We start from the raw sequence: 14,744 nt of genomic DNA, 5'->3' as shown, positions 1-14,744 counted from the left end.
TCCCTGTGTAGGTGGGGAGAAGGACAAATTAAGAGCCCATAGCAGATATTGACCAGCAAAGTAATGATCAAATCCTATTTTTTCCAAGGCTTCATTTCAGGTTATGCAGGGCCTTCTTAAAAAGGGAGATGCCTGAAGGCAGCAGCGGAAGACACACCTGCAATCATTCTTCACACAGTTATTTGTATTGATATTGTATTTATTTGTTTGTTTGAATATTTATGATTGTTTACATAAATATATGTAAAACATAATTAGAAAAAACAACGAAACAGCAATCAGTACTGGTTGGTTAAAAGGAAGAAAATCATATTGTGTTTAAAAAGTGCAAATTTCAAGAGACGTCTGAAGGAAGGCTGGGGTGGTTCCTGCTGAACCTCTACTGGCAGAGAGTTCCACAGGGCAGAGCCCACTACATGAAAGGTTCAGTCCCTAGTGAAGGCCAGCTGAACTTCTGGGGCATGCAGAACACTCCCCCCAGAGGTGGCCCACCAGAGGATCTCGGGGATCAAGGTGGAGAATAAAGGATCAGGCAGTCCTTAAGGTACATTGGTCCCAAGTTGTTTAGAGCTTTGTGAGTTAACATGAAGACCTTGAACCTGGCTCTGTAGCAAAACAGCAACCAGTGTGTTAACTCTATATTTGCTTTTTAAAATAATCTGCAAGGACAGGGAAGCCTATGGACCTGTGGGTGGCGTTAGGACTCCACCTCTCATCAGCCTCAGCCAGTATAGCCTGCAGTCAGTGAGGATAGGGTTTGGCAGCATTTAGAGAAACACAAATTCCCCATTCCTGATTTGCAGTTTGGGCATTTGAATGGCAAGCCTGAAGTTAATATTTTACCTTGGTAAAACACCAAAGGTCTGGCTAGCCTGACTTTCTCAATTGTAAGCCAAATATATGCACTTAAACCTACAGGAGCAACTGTCAGACAGCAGAAAATGTGCAACTTTTAAATGCTATCAAAGAGGCCTCTGAACCAGGGCCCTTAAAAGCTGGAAGGGTCTTGTCATCTGTGGTGATGGGCAGGGGTGCTCCTTGGCTTGCTCCAGTGGAGGAATTCCTTCACCTGGAAGGGAAGAAAACAGATAAAAAGTAAACACATCTGAAAGGAGCACAACATTTTTTTAAAAAAACAAACCAACCCCATCTTGGCTAGATGATGATTTAAATTTGTATACTGCCCTTGATCAGAAGATTACAGGTTTACAGCATAACAATGCAAACTGAGAACACAACATAATGACGAAGCAAACAAACAACCCCCCTCCTATAAGCACATTTAAAAGACCATAGATTAATCAGCCACAGGCCTGGTTATAGAGGAACATTCTTGCCTGGTGCCTGATATAAATATAATATAGATATAGTAAGTAAGACAAGGCTCGTGTTGGGCTGAGAGCGGAGCCAGATCTTTACCCAGAGTACAACAACGTTCCCTTTCATTGGCTCTGTGGTCAGTGGCTAGATTTAAATCACATGAGACTGGAGCGTACACTCCCACCTTCAAAGATCAAAGAAAGGGAGAAAGCTAAAAGAGGGCTTGTCTGTAACTGTGGCCAAACTACAAAGCAGCAGCACCACCACCACCAACACACCACAACACCCTGCTCTTGTGTGCTTTTGGGGTCCTTTTGAAAGGCAGCTTCAAGCACCCAGAAAACAAGGGATGGCAGTTCCAAAGTAGGCTTCTCTCTTGGGAAGACTGCAGGTTCCCTCTTGCTTGCCTGGGGTGGTGTTGTTCCGGGGTGCATTTTCCCTTGAGGCAAGGGGGGGGGGCTGACAGGCTCCTCCACAAGCCCCATATTGATTGGGAGAGAAGGGGTGCCTCTAGGTTTTCTGCTTCAGGCTGCACAATGCCTCTGGGCAGTCCTGCTTTGAGGAGGAGGTTTTAGGGCCAGCTTCATCACTGAGCTTTCTGAATAAGGACTGGTGTCAAAAATACTTACAGAAACGTGTTGCTTGACGAGTTGCACCCTATCCCAAAGCACTAAAATAAAAATAAAAAGGGAGGGGGGTGGAAAAGAGAAAAGCATAAATGCGACAACCTTGTCAGCTTTTGTATATTTATTTCTGCCACTGGTTTCTTCCAGCTGCATACATTTCAGATAGGAGCTGAGTCTGTGGTTTTGGCAGGGCAGTGGTGGCTCACCTGTGGCTTTCCAGGTAGGGTTGAGACCCCAACTCCCAGCAGCCAGCAATGATGGGAATTGGAGTCCCAACAGCATTTGCAGAGAGCTACCCCTGTGCTGGGAAGTAGTAGCAAGTAGAAATCTTGCAAATGTGTACATAGAATCATGGAACTGTAGAGTTGGAAGGGACCCCAAGGATCTTGCAGTCTAACCCCCTGCATTACAGGAATATGCAGCTGTCAGCACCAGTTACCCGTGACCTTGGCGTTATCAGCACCACGCTCTAACCGGCTGAGCTACAACACAGGAGCAGCTTTGGTTCCCACCTGACACAGAGCCCTCGGCCCTGTTGAAATGGAGTGGCTGGAAGTGTCTCCCCCACCTCCTTTCAACCCCGCTTACTCCTTGCTACCTCCCCACTTACAACAAAGCAAGCAGAAGATGGGGGAAAGGGCTGTGGGTGGCATTTCAATCTGAAGCACAACACCATAGCTGGGTCAAATAGGTGTTCCCTGAATGGCGCCCCCTGCTGGCTGAGGCAACGCAAAGGGTTTCCCCGCTGGTCTCTGCCGTCTAATAAAGGGTGGTGATACACTTGGGTGCCTCTTTAGCTTCCAAAATGAAACAATATCTGGACAGACAAAAGAAAGGGACCTTCTCACAGCATATAGTCAGTGGCGTAGCATGGGTTGTCAGCACCCGGGGCAAGGCAAGTAATTTGCGCCCCCTAACCCGTGGATTTGCGCCCCCTAACCCTAACCCCCAGATGTTGCGCCCGGTGCGGCCGGCCCCCCCTGCACCCCCCACGCTACGCCATTGCATATAGTTAAACTATGGAATTTGCCTTCAAAAAGAGGCAGTGATGGCTACCAACTTGGATGGCTTTAAAAGAGGACTAGACAAATTCATGATGGAGGAGGTGGCTGTCAGTGACAACTAGCCAGTGTCCGAGGTAGGAGGCCTCTGAATACCAGCTGTTGGAAACCACAGGGGGAAGGGTGATGCTGTTGTGCTCAGATCCTGCCTGTGGGCACCCAATTGGGGCATCTAGTTGGCTACTGTGAGAACAGGATGTTGGACCAGATGGGCCCCCCTTGGGTCTGATCCAGCAGCCAGGCTCTCTTCTGATGTTCTAACATACCAGGTCTTCTGATGTTCTAACATACCTGTGCAATCCGCTTCCATCGAGCCACAATGCCAAAGAGGATAGTGAAAAAAACGACCACAGCCGCAGCAATGACAGCCTCCATTGGGAAAGGGAGATTCCCTTCTGTTGGGAGAACAAATGCAACCCGCCTTCTCAGATGGATTTTGGACATGGAGTATCAATGCTATTAAATGCATTCAGTGAACATCAGAAGCTACCTTACACGAGGTCAGGCTGTCTCATCACAGCACAGCCTACTCTGACTGGCAGCATCTCTCCAGGGTCTCTGGCAGAGAGAGGTTCTTCCCATCACCTGCTACTTGGAGCTGCCTGAGACTGAACCTGCATGCAAGGTGCCTGGTCTACCACTGGTCTCTCCCCAAACACAAGGGAGGCTGTAGACTTGACGGTTGTGAAAGGCTGAGAGAGTTTTATGCTCTCCTAAAACCATAAATGGAACAAGAGTGTGTTCAGGAGGTCCACAGGGGCAGCGTAGATATGGCGGTCCTGATCTTGCCAAACGCTGGCTCCTACCAGCCACTCCCGGATCTCAAATTGTGAGCATGAACCAGATGCTTAATATTCTGGGTGGTGCCTTTGAGTCTATACTCAGGAACCAGGGTGAGGGATGGGATCCAAAGGTCATCTAATCCGAAGGCGGCAGAAGAAGAAGAAGAAGAGTTTGGATTTGATATCCCGCCTTTCACTCCCCTTCAGGAGTCTCAAAGCGGTTAACATTCTCCTTTCCCTTCCTCCCCCACAACAAACACTCTGTGAGGTGAGTGGGGCTGAGAGACTTCAAAGAAGTGTGACTAGCCCAAGGTCACCCAGCAGCTGCATGTGGAGGAGCGGAGACGCGAACCCGGTTCCCCAGATTACGAGACTACTGCTCCTAACCACTACACCACACTGGCTCTCATTAACCCTTAACCATTAACCCTTTAGTCCCTCATCCAAAGAATCTAGTCCAGGAGCAGTGGAGTCAAGGGACATGTTCCCTTGTTGCAACCTTCCAGAGGTCACATCCCAGAGGTGGCCAGGGCCAAAGGCAAAGGAGTGCAGAACTATGACAGTGACTCTTACTATCCCCTTAGAACTCCAGCCACACAAAAGCCAGAGGCTGATGCACACTCCCCTCTCTCTATTCTCCACCCAGGTAAGCGAGAGGCATTACAACAATTCAAAGACAGGGGAAAGCACTTGAGGTGAGCCTGGAGCAGGGCGGGGGAGTGTTCTGAGTGCCCGAGAGACCTGAGCCCCCCCAACCTGCTGATCTAGACACAGCAAACAAATGGCTTCTTCGTAATGACTACCAGGGCCTTGATTTCATTTGCTCCCAGTTACAAACATTGAGCTGCTGATAACGCAGCAGCTCCTGAGGGATTTAGAGGGCTGGTCCTGCCTTCACAAGGTAAACCAGAGAGAAAGCTGGCCCCTGTGTGTGCTTTCAGGCTTAATATCCTGGTCTTTGAAGACAACCTTGCCTGCAGCCAACACAGGTAAGGAGGGAAGAAGTCAAGGACATCAAAGCAAGCACACAGCAAGAAGACTTCAGCTGGCTGGGCTACAGGCCCCAAGTGGCCAGTGGGCCAGCCACATCACAGCAGTTGCATTACCTTCAACAGTCAGGTGGAAATCCCTCTTCTCTGTTATCCCATCCAAACTAGCCACACAGGTGTATATCCCATTGTCGGATACCTGGGCCTTTGCAATGGTCAACTGAAAGAGCTCGCTGGTCTGATAAATGTGGTAACGGGATTTCTCCAGGGTCAGAAAGCTGTTGTCCTTATACCAGGCCATCTGAGCAGGAGGGTTGGCCTTTGTGTGGCAATCCAGTGTCACATCGGCCTGTTCTTCCTGTGGGGGAGGGTCTTCTCCGCTGAGGATGGGGGGGACTGTGGAGAACAACAAAGGATCACATTCAACAGCACCCATTCCTCAATTCTTTGATATTATTCAGAACGGGGGGGGGGGGGCTTGTAAAACCCCTCAAGTGCTGTAGCACTGGTCCCAAATGACAAAACACAAAATAGCAACCATTAAAAAACAACCTTTTTTTAAAAAAATCCAAGGTTGCTTCTGTCATTGTGCAGGCAGAGCACCCAGGTCTGTAACTGCACAGAAACCAATTATTTTATTATTTATACCCTGCCCATCTAGCTGGGTTTCCTCAGCTACTCTGGGCGGCTTCCAACAGAATATAAAACGTAGTAACACGTCAAACGTTAAAAACTTCCTGATACAGGGCTGGCTTCAGATCTCTTCTAAAAATTGTCTAGTTTATTTCCTTGACATCTGATGGGAGGGCATTCCACAGGGAGGGTGCCACCCCCTGGTTCTATAAAAATCAGATTTAATTTTAAATGTCATTTAATTTCTGGGCAAAAAAGGAGAGAAATCTAATATAAAAATGGACTAGATTCTCTCATATTTATGTCTGTGTGTCTGTCTATCTATCTATCCAGTGGCGTAGCGTGGGGGGTGCAGGGGGGGCCGGCCGCACCGGGCGCAACATCTAGGGGTTAGGGTTAGGGGGCGCAAATCCACGGGTTAGGGGGCGCAAATCCACGGGTTAGGGGACGCAAATTACTTGCCTTGCCCCGGGTGCTGACAACCCACACTACGCCACTGTATCTATCTATCTATCTATCTATCTATCTATCTATCTATCTATCTATCTATCTGAAATTCTGTAGAGAACCCAGCCTACAGGCACTGCCTCCCTTCCTCAGTAGCATAGAGCTGGCCACTCACAACGGACATCCAGGACCACAGACATCATGACAGATCCATCTCGGGCCAACTTGCAGGTAAAGGAAACTCCATTGTCATCTACAGCGACGGGGTAGATGCAGACGCTGCTGGCATTCACTTTGTTTCCATCTTTCAGGTCGACCTGTGTGTCCCCTCGGAACCAGAGCAGCTCTTCTCCCTGACTGTTGTTGTGCACTGTGCACACGAGGGACTCTGCTACGCCTGGCTTTGTTGACAGCTGGTAGTCAGCAGTGTTGCCATTGATAGCCAGATGGGTGCCTGGGGAGGGGGAAAGACGTCAGTCCCATGAAGCAAAGTTTTGTAAAAAAAAAGACAGACAGACTCTTAAAAAATAGCATCAACAGCTGTCCTGATTCCAAAAATCAACAGTTTGGCTGAATGAGTAAGAAGAGAGGATCATTTAATCTTCCCCCAATTCAGATGCAGAACTCCATTGGGAAGCTCAGGTGAGGACCCACGCTGGTTGCGTACCTGTGACAGCACAAGGCAAAAGTGCGAAGATGAAGAGAGGTGTCCTGCAAAGGATGCCTGCCATCCCCCCTGAGGCCATCTGCGAAGAACTCTGGCCCAAGACCTGCAGCAGAAAGGAGGCAGGAGAGAGTAACTGTGTGCCTCGTGGTAGTGATTGCCCCCCATAAGGTTGGAGGAGCGCCCAAGTCACCCAAGCTCACCCACCCCAAAGTCAGCACCAATAATAATAATAATAATAATAATAATAATAATAATAATAATAATAATAATAATTTATTTGTACCCCGCCCATCTGGCTGGGTTTCCCCAGCCACTCTGGGCGGCTTATAACAAGGATTAAAAATACATCAAAACGTCACACATTTAAAAATTCCCTGCACATACTTCTTCACCCAACAGCCCAGGGTCTACAAATGCCTTCCGCATTTTGGGGAGCGACCTGTATATGAATTGAAGCTATGAGAAATAGCCCCCCACCCCAGGAAACGCCACCTCGCTACCCCACTGCCCTCTTCTCTGCCAAATACTGACACTTACGTTGGGAAAGGCCAATCGTGTGGGCACTTGTCTTGAAATGGAGAGCAAACCACGGCCTTCCTTGGGCTTTTATAGGCACCCGTGGTTATATGTCTTTATTGCCGTGCAGAGACAAGTGATCCACTCAAGTTCAAGGCCGCGTTCTCTTAAAGACTTCCTGGGTAAACACTGGGTGCTTCTCTCTCCCAAAAGGAAGCTGGCCAAAAACCTTCCCCAGATTTATGGCCGTGGCTGAGGCAATGAGTAACAAGCAGCAAAGTGCATCTATCATGGGTCAACCACCCCTGATTTTGACTCTGGAGGCAGCACACAGTCCTTCTGCGGGCAGAATGCCCTTCCCCTCTAACAGCACTGGGTGCTAGGGAGATGCCTTAGTGCACGTCTTTGTTGTACAAGGTGGTCAAAGGCCACCTTTGAGGAGAGCCAGGTTGCCAGATCCTAAGATCCTACATCTTGCGCTAGCGAGTCACAGCATTCTGCCCATCTCTTCGCTCTGCTGAAGCAGAATTTATTACTCGCCTAAGCTACAAAGTCCAACAAGATCCAATCCAATATTATGTCAGCTCCTCATCCCTGAAGCCAAAAGGTTGAGAAGAAACTATTTGGCATCCATCCAAATAGAAAGAAAAGAAAGAAATATACATAATTAACAAGTCATTTTACCTCATGCTCAGGGCAACAGCCAGCATTATTCTCTGGAAATTGTATACTAATGTTGACAACCATTGCCACAAAATGTGCTATTGTTTAATACATTTGACAGCCTTCACCTACATGAGCTGTAGCCACTGTTAACCCCTTGCCTTGCTTTGGATGCAAGATTTTAAAGTGGAAAATGCTGGTTAGTTCACTAAACCCACTTGGACCAGGCCTGGGGTTATTATGAGAAGCAACAGGGCAAAGTCAGTGCGCACAGGGCAGGTGGTGTTGAAGGGATGACTCTTAATGAAACCAAGGCCGCATGGCAGGATCTTTGTTATTCCACTGCTCTGATCCAAGGAGAACCATTTTTCAAACTTTTTGCAAAGAGAACTAAAATCTGAAAAGGAGCAGCCTTAGATCCCTCCAAAATAACACAACGCGGAACCAAACGGAGAGGTGCTCCAGCACCGAGGTCAGAAGGAAGCTGGCACAGAAGGAAAGTGTCTCAGAAAAGGTAACCAACGGGGCCACTTACCACTTCTCAGTCACTCCTACTTGCTGTCAAATTGGATGGGGTGTTCTTTCCTGTGCCTGATGTGGCTGAGCTCGCAGTCATTTATTAAATTCCAATTTCTTGAATGGTGAGAGTTGCCACCAGGGGGAGCAGAAGCATAAGATTTAGGGCTGCCCTTTTGCAGCCTTGGGATATTTGCATTCCTTCTATGTCCAAACTGTAGGATGGAGGAGACTGAATGCAACGTGGCTTAGAGGGTGCAGGAGGCTCACACTTCAGCCAGGACCCTGCTGTAAGGGTGGTAATGTAAAATTCAACTTTTGAAAATGTGCTTCAAGTGCTTTGCGTACAGGATTGAGCTAATCTCTATGGCTACTTTATTGGTGGGAGCTAAAGAGAAGAGGTGGCAGTTTTCCATGCCACGCTATTCAGTTAAATCAGAATTGAGATTTAAAAATGGGGGCTTGCTCATCGTTCCTTAAACCACTATGCTGATGATCACCACTGTGAGAATTGGGTCGGTTCCCTGGAAATTAGGGGGCACAAAATATCCAGGCTGACAGAGAGCTAGACCAGGCATCTCCTTTACATTTGTCACAAGACTACAATTTTGCAATTAGACAGAAAGATTTGCTGTGCACCGTGGAAGTTTCTGTGCCTTCTTTGGAAGCATCTGGCAACAGCCACTGCAGGAAATTGGCGTCCACCAACTGCAAGCCCAGGCCATGAGACCAGATGGAAAGGGAGTGCCAATCCTTAGAGCTTTTCTTGGGAACATGTTGAAATAGCCACAAAACGTAATTAATTAGTCGTCACCAGTCAGGTCCGGCATGTAACTGAAAGCCCCACACACCTGAGAAGAAAGGAGATCTAGGACGTGATAAGCTGAAAAGCTCACTTTCCACATTCTTAACCTCCCGGTCTTAGACCTGGTTTGGACCAGGTTTCAGACAGGTGTAAAGGGGAGAAGGGAACCTCATGACCTGGTAAAGACACAGCAGACACAATATTTCAATGTGCTCACCCTGGGCCTTTTGGTCTCTCTCACTACCCATAAAAATAGGATACCTATTCACTTGACGCTGACACAAAAGCCCCACTCGTACACTATGTAATAGAATGAAAGTTTGCTGTCTCCCCCTTCTTCCTCCTGTCTTCTCTCTCCCCACTTCTCTCGCCCCCAACTGCATGCTGCCTACGACAGTAATGTCTCACACTGAATATAAATAACCTGAACAAAGAACTCTACAGACTAAAAACTGAGACAGTTTATATACCTTTGCTACCCAATAAAATCTTTTAATAAAAACATTTTTAAAGTGCTCCCAGGCAGGTCTGTGGCTGTTAGGGAAGAGGAGGAAAAGGAAGAGACTGAAAGAGGGCAACAAAAAGGACCACAATCCTTCCAATATTTACAGTTATGAAATATTACTCAGACTTTTAGTTGCAAAACAGGGTCCTCTCCTGGAAATACTGGAATTTGAACGTAGGGTGTCAAAATATAACTTGCAAAAATGATCAAATAATCATATGAATGAGATGCAACATAGAATCAAAAGAAAATAATTACCAGCAGAAATGGGAAGATTTTGATTATATTTATGATTGTGTGACAGTGGCTCTGGTTAAATATTCCACAGCAAACTAAGTGTTAATCTCAAAGTTGAGTTAATCATGCAATAGTGATACTATTATTTATTGCACTTATTACTGTAGTTTTGTCACAAAAAGTAGCTTGAAGCAATTTACAAAATAGTGCAAAGATTAAAACCAGGATAAAGATAAAAGAGAATAAAAGCTAAAAATACATTCATACATATAAAATGCAGGTCTAATGCATCCGATACCATCATGTCCTAATCATACATATAGAACAGCAAGCGATTTCTGTTGGGAGTTGTAAAATGAATAGTGCCAATTTGCAGCGTATTTAATGGGCTTAATGGATCTTTATCTTGGAACCAGATATTCTGCAGCAAGGTGTTAAAAGAAATAGAAACGATTGCATGTTATATACTCCCAGTGGATCCATTAATCATACACTTAGGATCCATCAAAGATTTAGGTACTGACAAGTGACAAAGAATATCCATATTATAACAGAACAAGAACTTCCACGTTGGAAGACTGGAACGTTGGACAGAGGATGTGACTGAAGCTGACTACGGTAATCAAAATAAAGAAGGACAGATAATCTCACAACAGTTTTGTGGCAAAATGGAGTGTTTATAATGTACTGGTGTAATGGAGTGCAGAAAAATATAAATCCGTGTACTTTTATGTTTTATAATTTACTTATTTTCTTTGAATATGTTACGTAGAGAACGAGAAGGGAAATTTGCATCATTATTGTTCTTTATTTGCTTCACTTTCTCTCCTCTCCTTAAGTAATATTGTATATTATATATTTGTACATGACCTGAAAAAAATAAAATAGAAAATTAGTGTTTTTGTGTGTGTGACTTTTTTGGTTAAACTTGCACATCATCGAAATCCACTTGACTGTAGAGAAACTGCATTTCCTCACCCTCCAAACATGGGGTGGGTGTCTCTAATTCCATATAGGAAAAGATATTCCATGTTTCATGTTTCTTTCCACTTGACAACAAAGTCTTAACATTCAATTCATTGTCATGACAAATGGCTTTGGGCCTCGTTTTGTCCTGGTTACTTCTGAAGAGGCTTTCAAAACCCTGCATGAGATCCAAGGGAAACTTCTTCTCATGAGCAGCTCCTGTTAAGTGCAACACGCTTGAAAGAGAATACATTCTCAGTGAGAGATTGCTTCTTTCTCTCTTATCTTTGGGGGTCCAAATGTTAAAAGGTTTAAGTGCAACAGATGCAGAACCACAGAGCAGACCTAATCGCTGGCTGCATTATGGGATGGATAAACACACAGCCAGCAACCGCAGGGGTGCAAGTGAGTCACGAATCATTCATGGCTTTAGTCCCATTATGAGAACAATGTTCCTACAGAGGAATTCCTGCAGGGTCAATGCCTTCTCCCAAGCCTGCTCAGCTTCCTTGATTTCACAACTCTGCATACGTCAGTCTCAAGAAAACCTCGGCAAACAAACCTTGAAAGGGTTTGGCAGCCTGCAGGTGTTTTCCTTCCCACCTGTGGCACCAACTGACCACGAAGCTGATTCTAGTGTCCCCGTCCAAAAAGTCCATTATCTTCAGATATTCTGGGGCAGCCTTTGCCAACTTATGTATGGACTTTACTCTGCATACACTGCAAGATGCAGTGATGGTCACTAACTTGGATGACTTTAAAATATTGAACAATTTTATGGAGGATGAAACCATCTATGGCTACTAAACACAAGTGGCTGTGTTCTCTCACCACTGTGAATATGTGATGCTCAATTAATCTTTATTATGATCTCGGATCAGCCACTAGAATACAGTCAAACACACAGAATCTTGCAGTTTACAGGCAAAATATCAGTTAATGGTTATCAAAAGTAGCGAGGTGACTGGCCATTGCGGCAACAGGAAGCTGGACTGGTTGGAGTCCGTTTGGTCAGATCCAGAAGGCTCGTTTTATGTTATCAAAGGAAACGGACCCTTTTAAGGGAAATTGGTCTTTTTTGCAAGATCACGGTCAGTATCTATCCGGCTTTTTTAACGTTTGTTATTTTGTTTTTTTTAATTAATTTGTAAGACATGCAGGATAAAAATACAATAGCTAAACAAGATGATAGATAAATCTTAGAAATCTCCGTGTTTTCTCTTCCAGACGTGACGCTGTACACGCGGGTATCCCACTCACGTGAACAGTTGGTTACGTCGACATCATCTCTACTCTTTCCACGTCTCCCGCTTTCAGCTCCGCCCCTCAACCTCTCCGTCATCTCCTCTGCCGTCTTTCATTGGCTTCCGTCCTGCTTTCTCCCGCCCCCTTTCTCTCTCCCCCGCTTCTTTCCATCCGTAGATTCCCGTTCTCTCTCCCAACTATTCACCAACCTCGAAACGCTTTTTCTCTCTTCTCCGGCCCCTCAGGGGTTAAACAACGCCCTCTTTCGCGCCTTTAGCCCGCCCTCCAGCCTTTATTATTGGCTCTCTTCCCCCACTTCCCCTTTTCTATTGGCTGTTTGCTGTCTTCTCCGATTGGCGCGCTGCTCTGCTCCCTCCTCGCCAATCGAGTGTCGAGTTACCTCAGCGAGCACTTTTCCTCCCCTCAGCGGCGGCGAGCGAGCGGCCTGTCACATCTGAGGCGGCGATGGCGGGCCGGGGCGGAGGCGGCGGTCTATTGCCCTTAGCATTATCTTCATTCTTCTTATTTTTGTTGTGGCGGCGCGGGGCGGAGGCGGCGCACATTAAGAAAGCGGAGGCGGCGGCCTCCACGGAGCCCTCGGCTGCCGGCGGGGCGGCGACGCGCTACCTGGACGAAGCGGAGCTGGGGGCGTCGCTGCGTCGCTTGGCGGAGGACGAGGCCCCTCGCGGCTTGGCCAGGCTCTTCTCCATCGGCCGCTCGGGCGAAGGCCGGGAGCTGTGGGTGCTGCGCCTCAGCGCCGACCTGCCGGAGCCCGGCGGCGGGAGCGGCGACGTCGGCGACCCGGTGGGCGGACCCCCTATCCCGGGCCGCCCGCAAGTCAAGCTGGTGGCCAACATGCACGGCGACGAGGCCCTGGGCAGGGCCCTGGTGGTCCGCCTGGCCCGCGAGCTGGTCGCGGGGTGGCTGCGCGGGGAGCCCCGGGCGCAGCGCCTCCTCAACGGCACCGACCTCTACCTCATGCCCAGCCTCAATCCGGACGGCTTCGCCCGCGCCGAGGAGGGCGACTGCGGCGCCCAGCAAGACCCCTCCGGGAGGGAGAACGCCAGGGGGAAAGACCTCAACCGCAGCTTCCCGGACCAGTTCGGGGCAGCCCAGCCGGACCTGGCCAACGTCCCCGAAGTGCGCGCCCTCATGGAGTGGATGCGGCGCAACCGGTGAGGGGGCGGGGCTTCGTTGGAGGGGGCGGGTCAGGCGTCTCCTGGTAGGCGGGGCTTCTTCGTGCTAAATCATTTGAGGTTCTGTTTGTGGGCGTGGCTTCATTCGAACAGGGGCGGGGTCTCGAGCTGGGGGCGGGGCTCATGTTGCAGGGTGGGCTATGCTTATCTGGAGAGTAGGGCTTCATAAAATTCATAGAATCATAGAGTTGGAAGAGACCACAAGGGCCATCGAGTCCAACCCCCTGCCAAGCAGGAAATTACTATTATTATTTTGAGGCATTACAGTATTAGCATCCATTAGTCACTTATTAATGACTTCTAATTTTTAATGCGAAAATTAAAACATGGGGCTTCTTTGTTTTGGGGTGGGACCTCTGCCATGGGCGTAGCCAGGATTTATGTTATGGGTGTAGTTGCCCCCCCCCCTTGACTATGCCCATGGCTTGTCCTAGGTACTTCAATCTTTTGCTGGGCTGGAGTGGAGCCTATTGTATGTTGACAGGCGATTTGTGGTGGGTTCTTATTTAATAGGCAGAACCAAGTGTCTCTTGGTGGGTGTGCTTTGCATGGGGACAAGGTCTCCGTGCTGCATGGATTTTTTGGGCAGGTTTAACCTGGAATCTTAGAATTGTAGAGTTGGAAGGGACCACAAGGGCCATCTAGTCCAATTTCCTGCAAAGCAGGATTTTTTTTGCCCAACATAATACTTTTACCCACAAGCTTGAGATTAAGAGTCTCATCCTCTACTGACTAAACTATCCTGCGGGCCCTTATTTGTTGGCAGGGCTCATTTACGGTGGGAGGGCATCAGCTTTATGTGGTTGGGTGCAGCTTCCTTCTCTGGAGGTGGGATCTCTTTGAGTCATAGAATTGTAGAGTTGGAAGGGACCCTTAGGGTCATCCGGTCCAACCCCCTGCAGTGCAGGACTCTCAGCTGATTTAACTGATAAAGTTCTGTAGAATGTGTTACAGGGTGTGAAAACAATCAATATCCAAGGATCCCCAGGCATGTACCTGCAGATGATGGAGATGTCAGGCATCTTCACTTGGTTGCAAGTTGTCAAAAGCCAGGTGAAAAATGTGCCTGGCTCCTGGCGAATTTCGAATGCTGTGACAGATGGCCATCCAAAATCTGTTTAAAACCTCCAAGGAAGGAGAGTCCACCACCTCTCATGGGAGTCTGTTCGTACAGCTCTTACTGTCAGAAAGTTATTCCTGATATTTAGTCGTAAACTCCTTTCTTGTAACTTGAATCAATTGGTTTGGTTCCCAGCCTCCAGAGCAGGGGAAAACAAGCTTGCTCCATCTTCCAAGTGACAACCCTTTAGATATTTGAAGATGTCTTTCATATTTCCTCTGTCTCCTCTTTACCAGAGTAAACATGCCCAATTCCCTCAACAATTCCTCATAAGGCTTGGTTTCCACCCTTGATCATCTTGGTTGCCCTCCTCTGCACATATTTCAGCTCGTCAATATCCTTGAATTGTGGTGCCCACCTCCAGGTGGGGCCTGGGACCAAAACAAGACAGAATAGAGTGGAATTATTACTTCCCTTGATGTGGACACTAGGCTTCTGTTGGTGCAGCCT

At 47.6% G+C, this 14,744-nt stretch overlaps 2 protein-coding genes and 1 long non-coding RNA gene across 6 annotated transcripts in view; 2 read left to right on the top strand and 1 right to left on the bottom strand.

The window, feature by feature from the left end:
- Window positions 1-178: 178 nt before the first annotated feature.
- Window positions 179-12,512, bottom strand: TMIGD1 (transmembrane and immunoglobulin domain containing 1; the record flags this gene model as incomplete). Of its 4 annotated transcripts, none has more annotated exons than XM_081172207.1 (7): window positions 12,379-12,512; window positions 6,526-6,628; window positions 6,034-6,312; window positions 4,896-5,174; window positions 3,299-3,402; window positions 1,950-1,990; window positions 179-1,069 (listed from the first exon to the last, which is right to left on the bottom strand). In XM_081172207.1, the coding sequence occupies exons 2-7, from the start codon at window positions 6,602-6,604 to the stop codon at window positions 1,066-1,068; spliced, it is 786 nt and encodes a 261-aa protein (XP_081028333.1). In that variant the 5' UTR covers window positions 6,605-6,628; window positions 12,379-12,512. The 4 variants fall into 4 exon arrangements, with proteins under 4 accessions (XP_081028333.1, XP_081028332.1, XP_081028334.1 ...); XM_081172206.1 differs by lacking the exon at window positions 12,379-12,512 and adding an exon at window positions 7,063-10,562; XM_081172208.1 differs by lacking the exon at window positions 12,379-12,512 and adding an exon at window positions 8,240-10,562.
- LOC308574414 lies at window positions 3,410-6,307 on the top strand. Its single transcript, XR_014002484.1, has 3 exons — window positions 3,410-4,908; window positions 5,976-6,089; window positions 6,170-6,307. It is a non-coding gene; the product is annotated as an uncharacterized lncRNA (long non-coding RNA).
- Window positions 12,444-14,744, top strand: part of CPD (carboxypeptidase D) — a gene marked incomplete at its 5' end in the record, with an annotated part of 31,889 nt that continues 29,588 nt past the window's right edge. Inside the window, one exon of the mRNA XM_081171978.1 lies at window positions 12,444-13,153. Coding sequence (XP_081028104.1) covers window positions 12,444-13,153 — 710 coding nt within the window. The remainder of the gene's footprint in view (window positions 13,154-14,744) is intronic.

Source organism: Podarcis bocagei (assembly GCF_964188305.1).
Source record: "Podarcis bocagei genome assembly, chromosome: 15".
NCBI lineage: Eukaryota > Metazoa > Chordata > Lepidosauria > Squamata > Lacertidae > Podarcis > Podarcis bocagei.
This window is presented reverse-complemented; position numbering and strand designations above follow the sequence as displayed.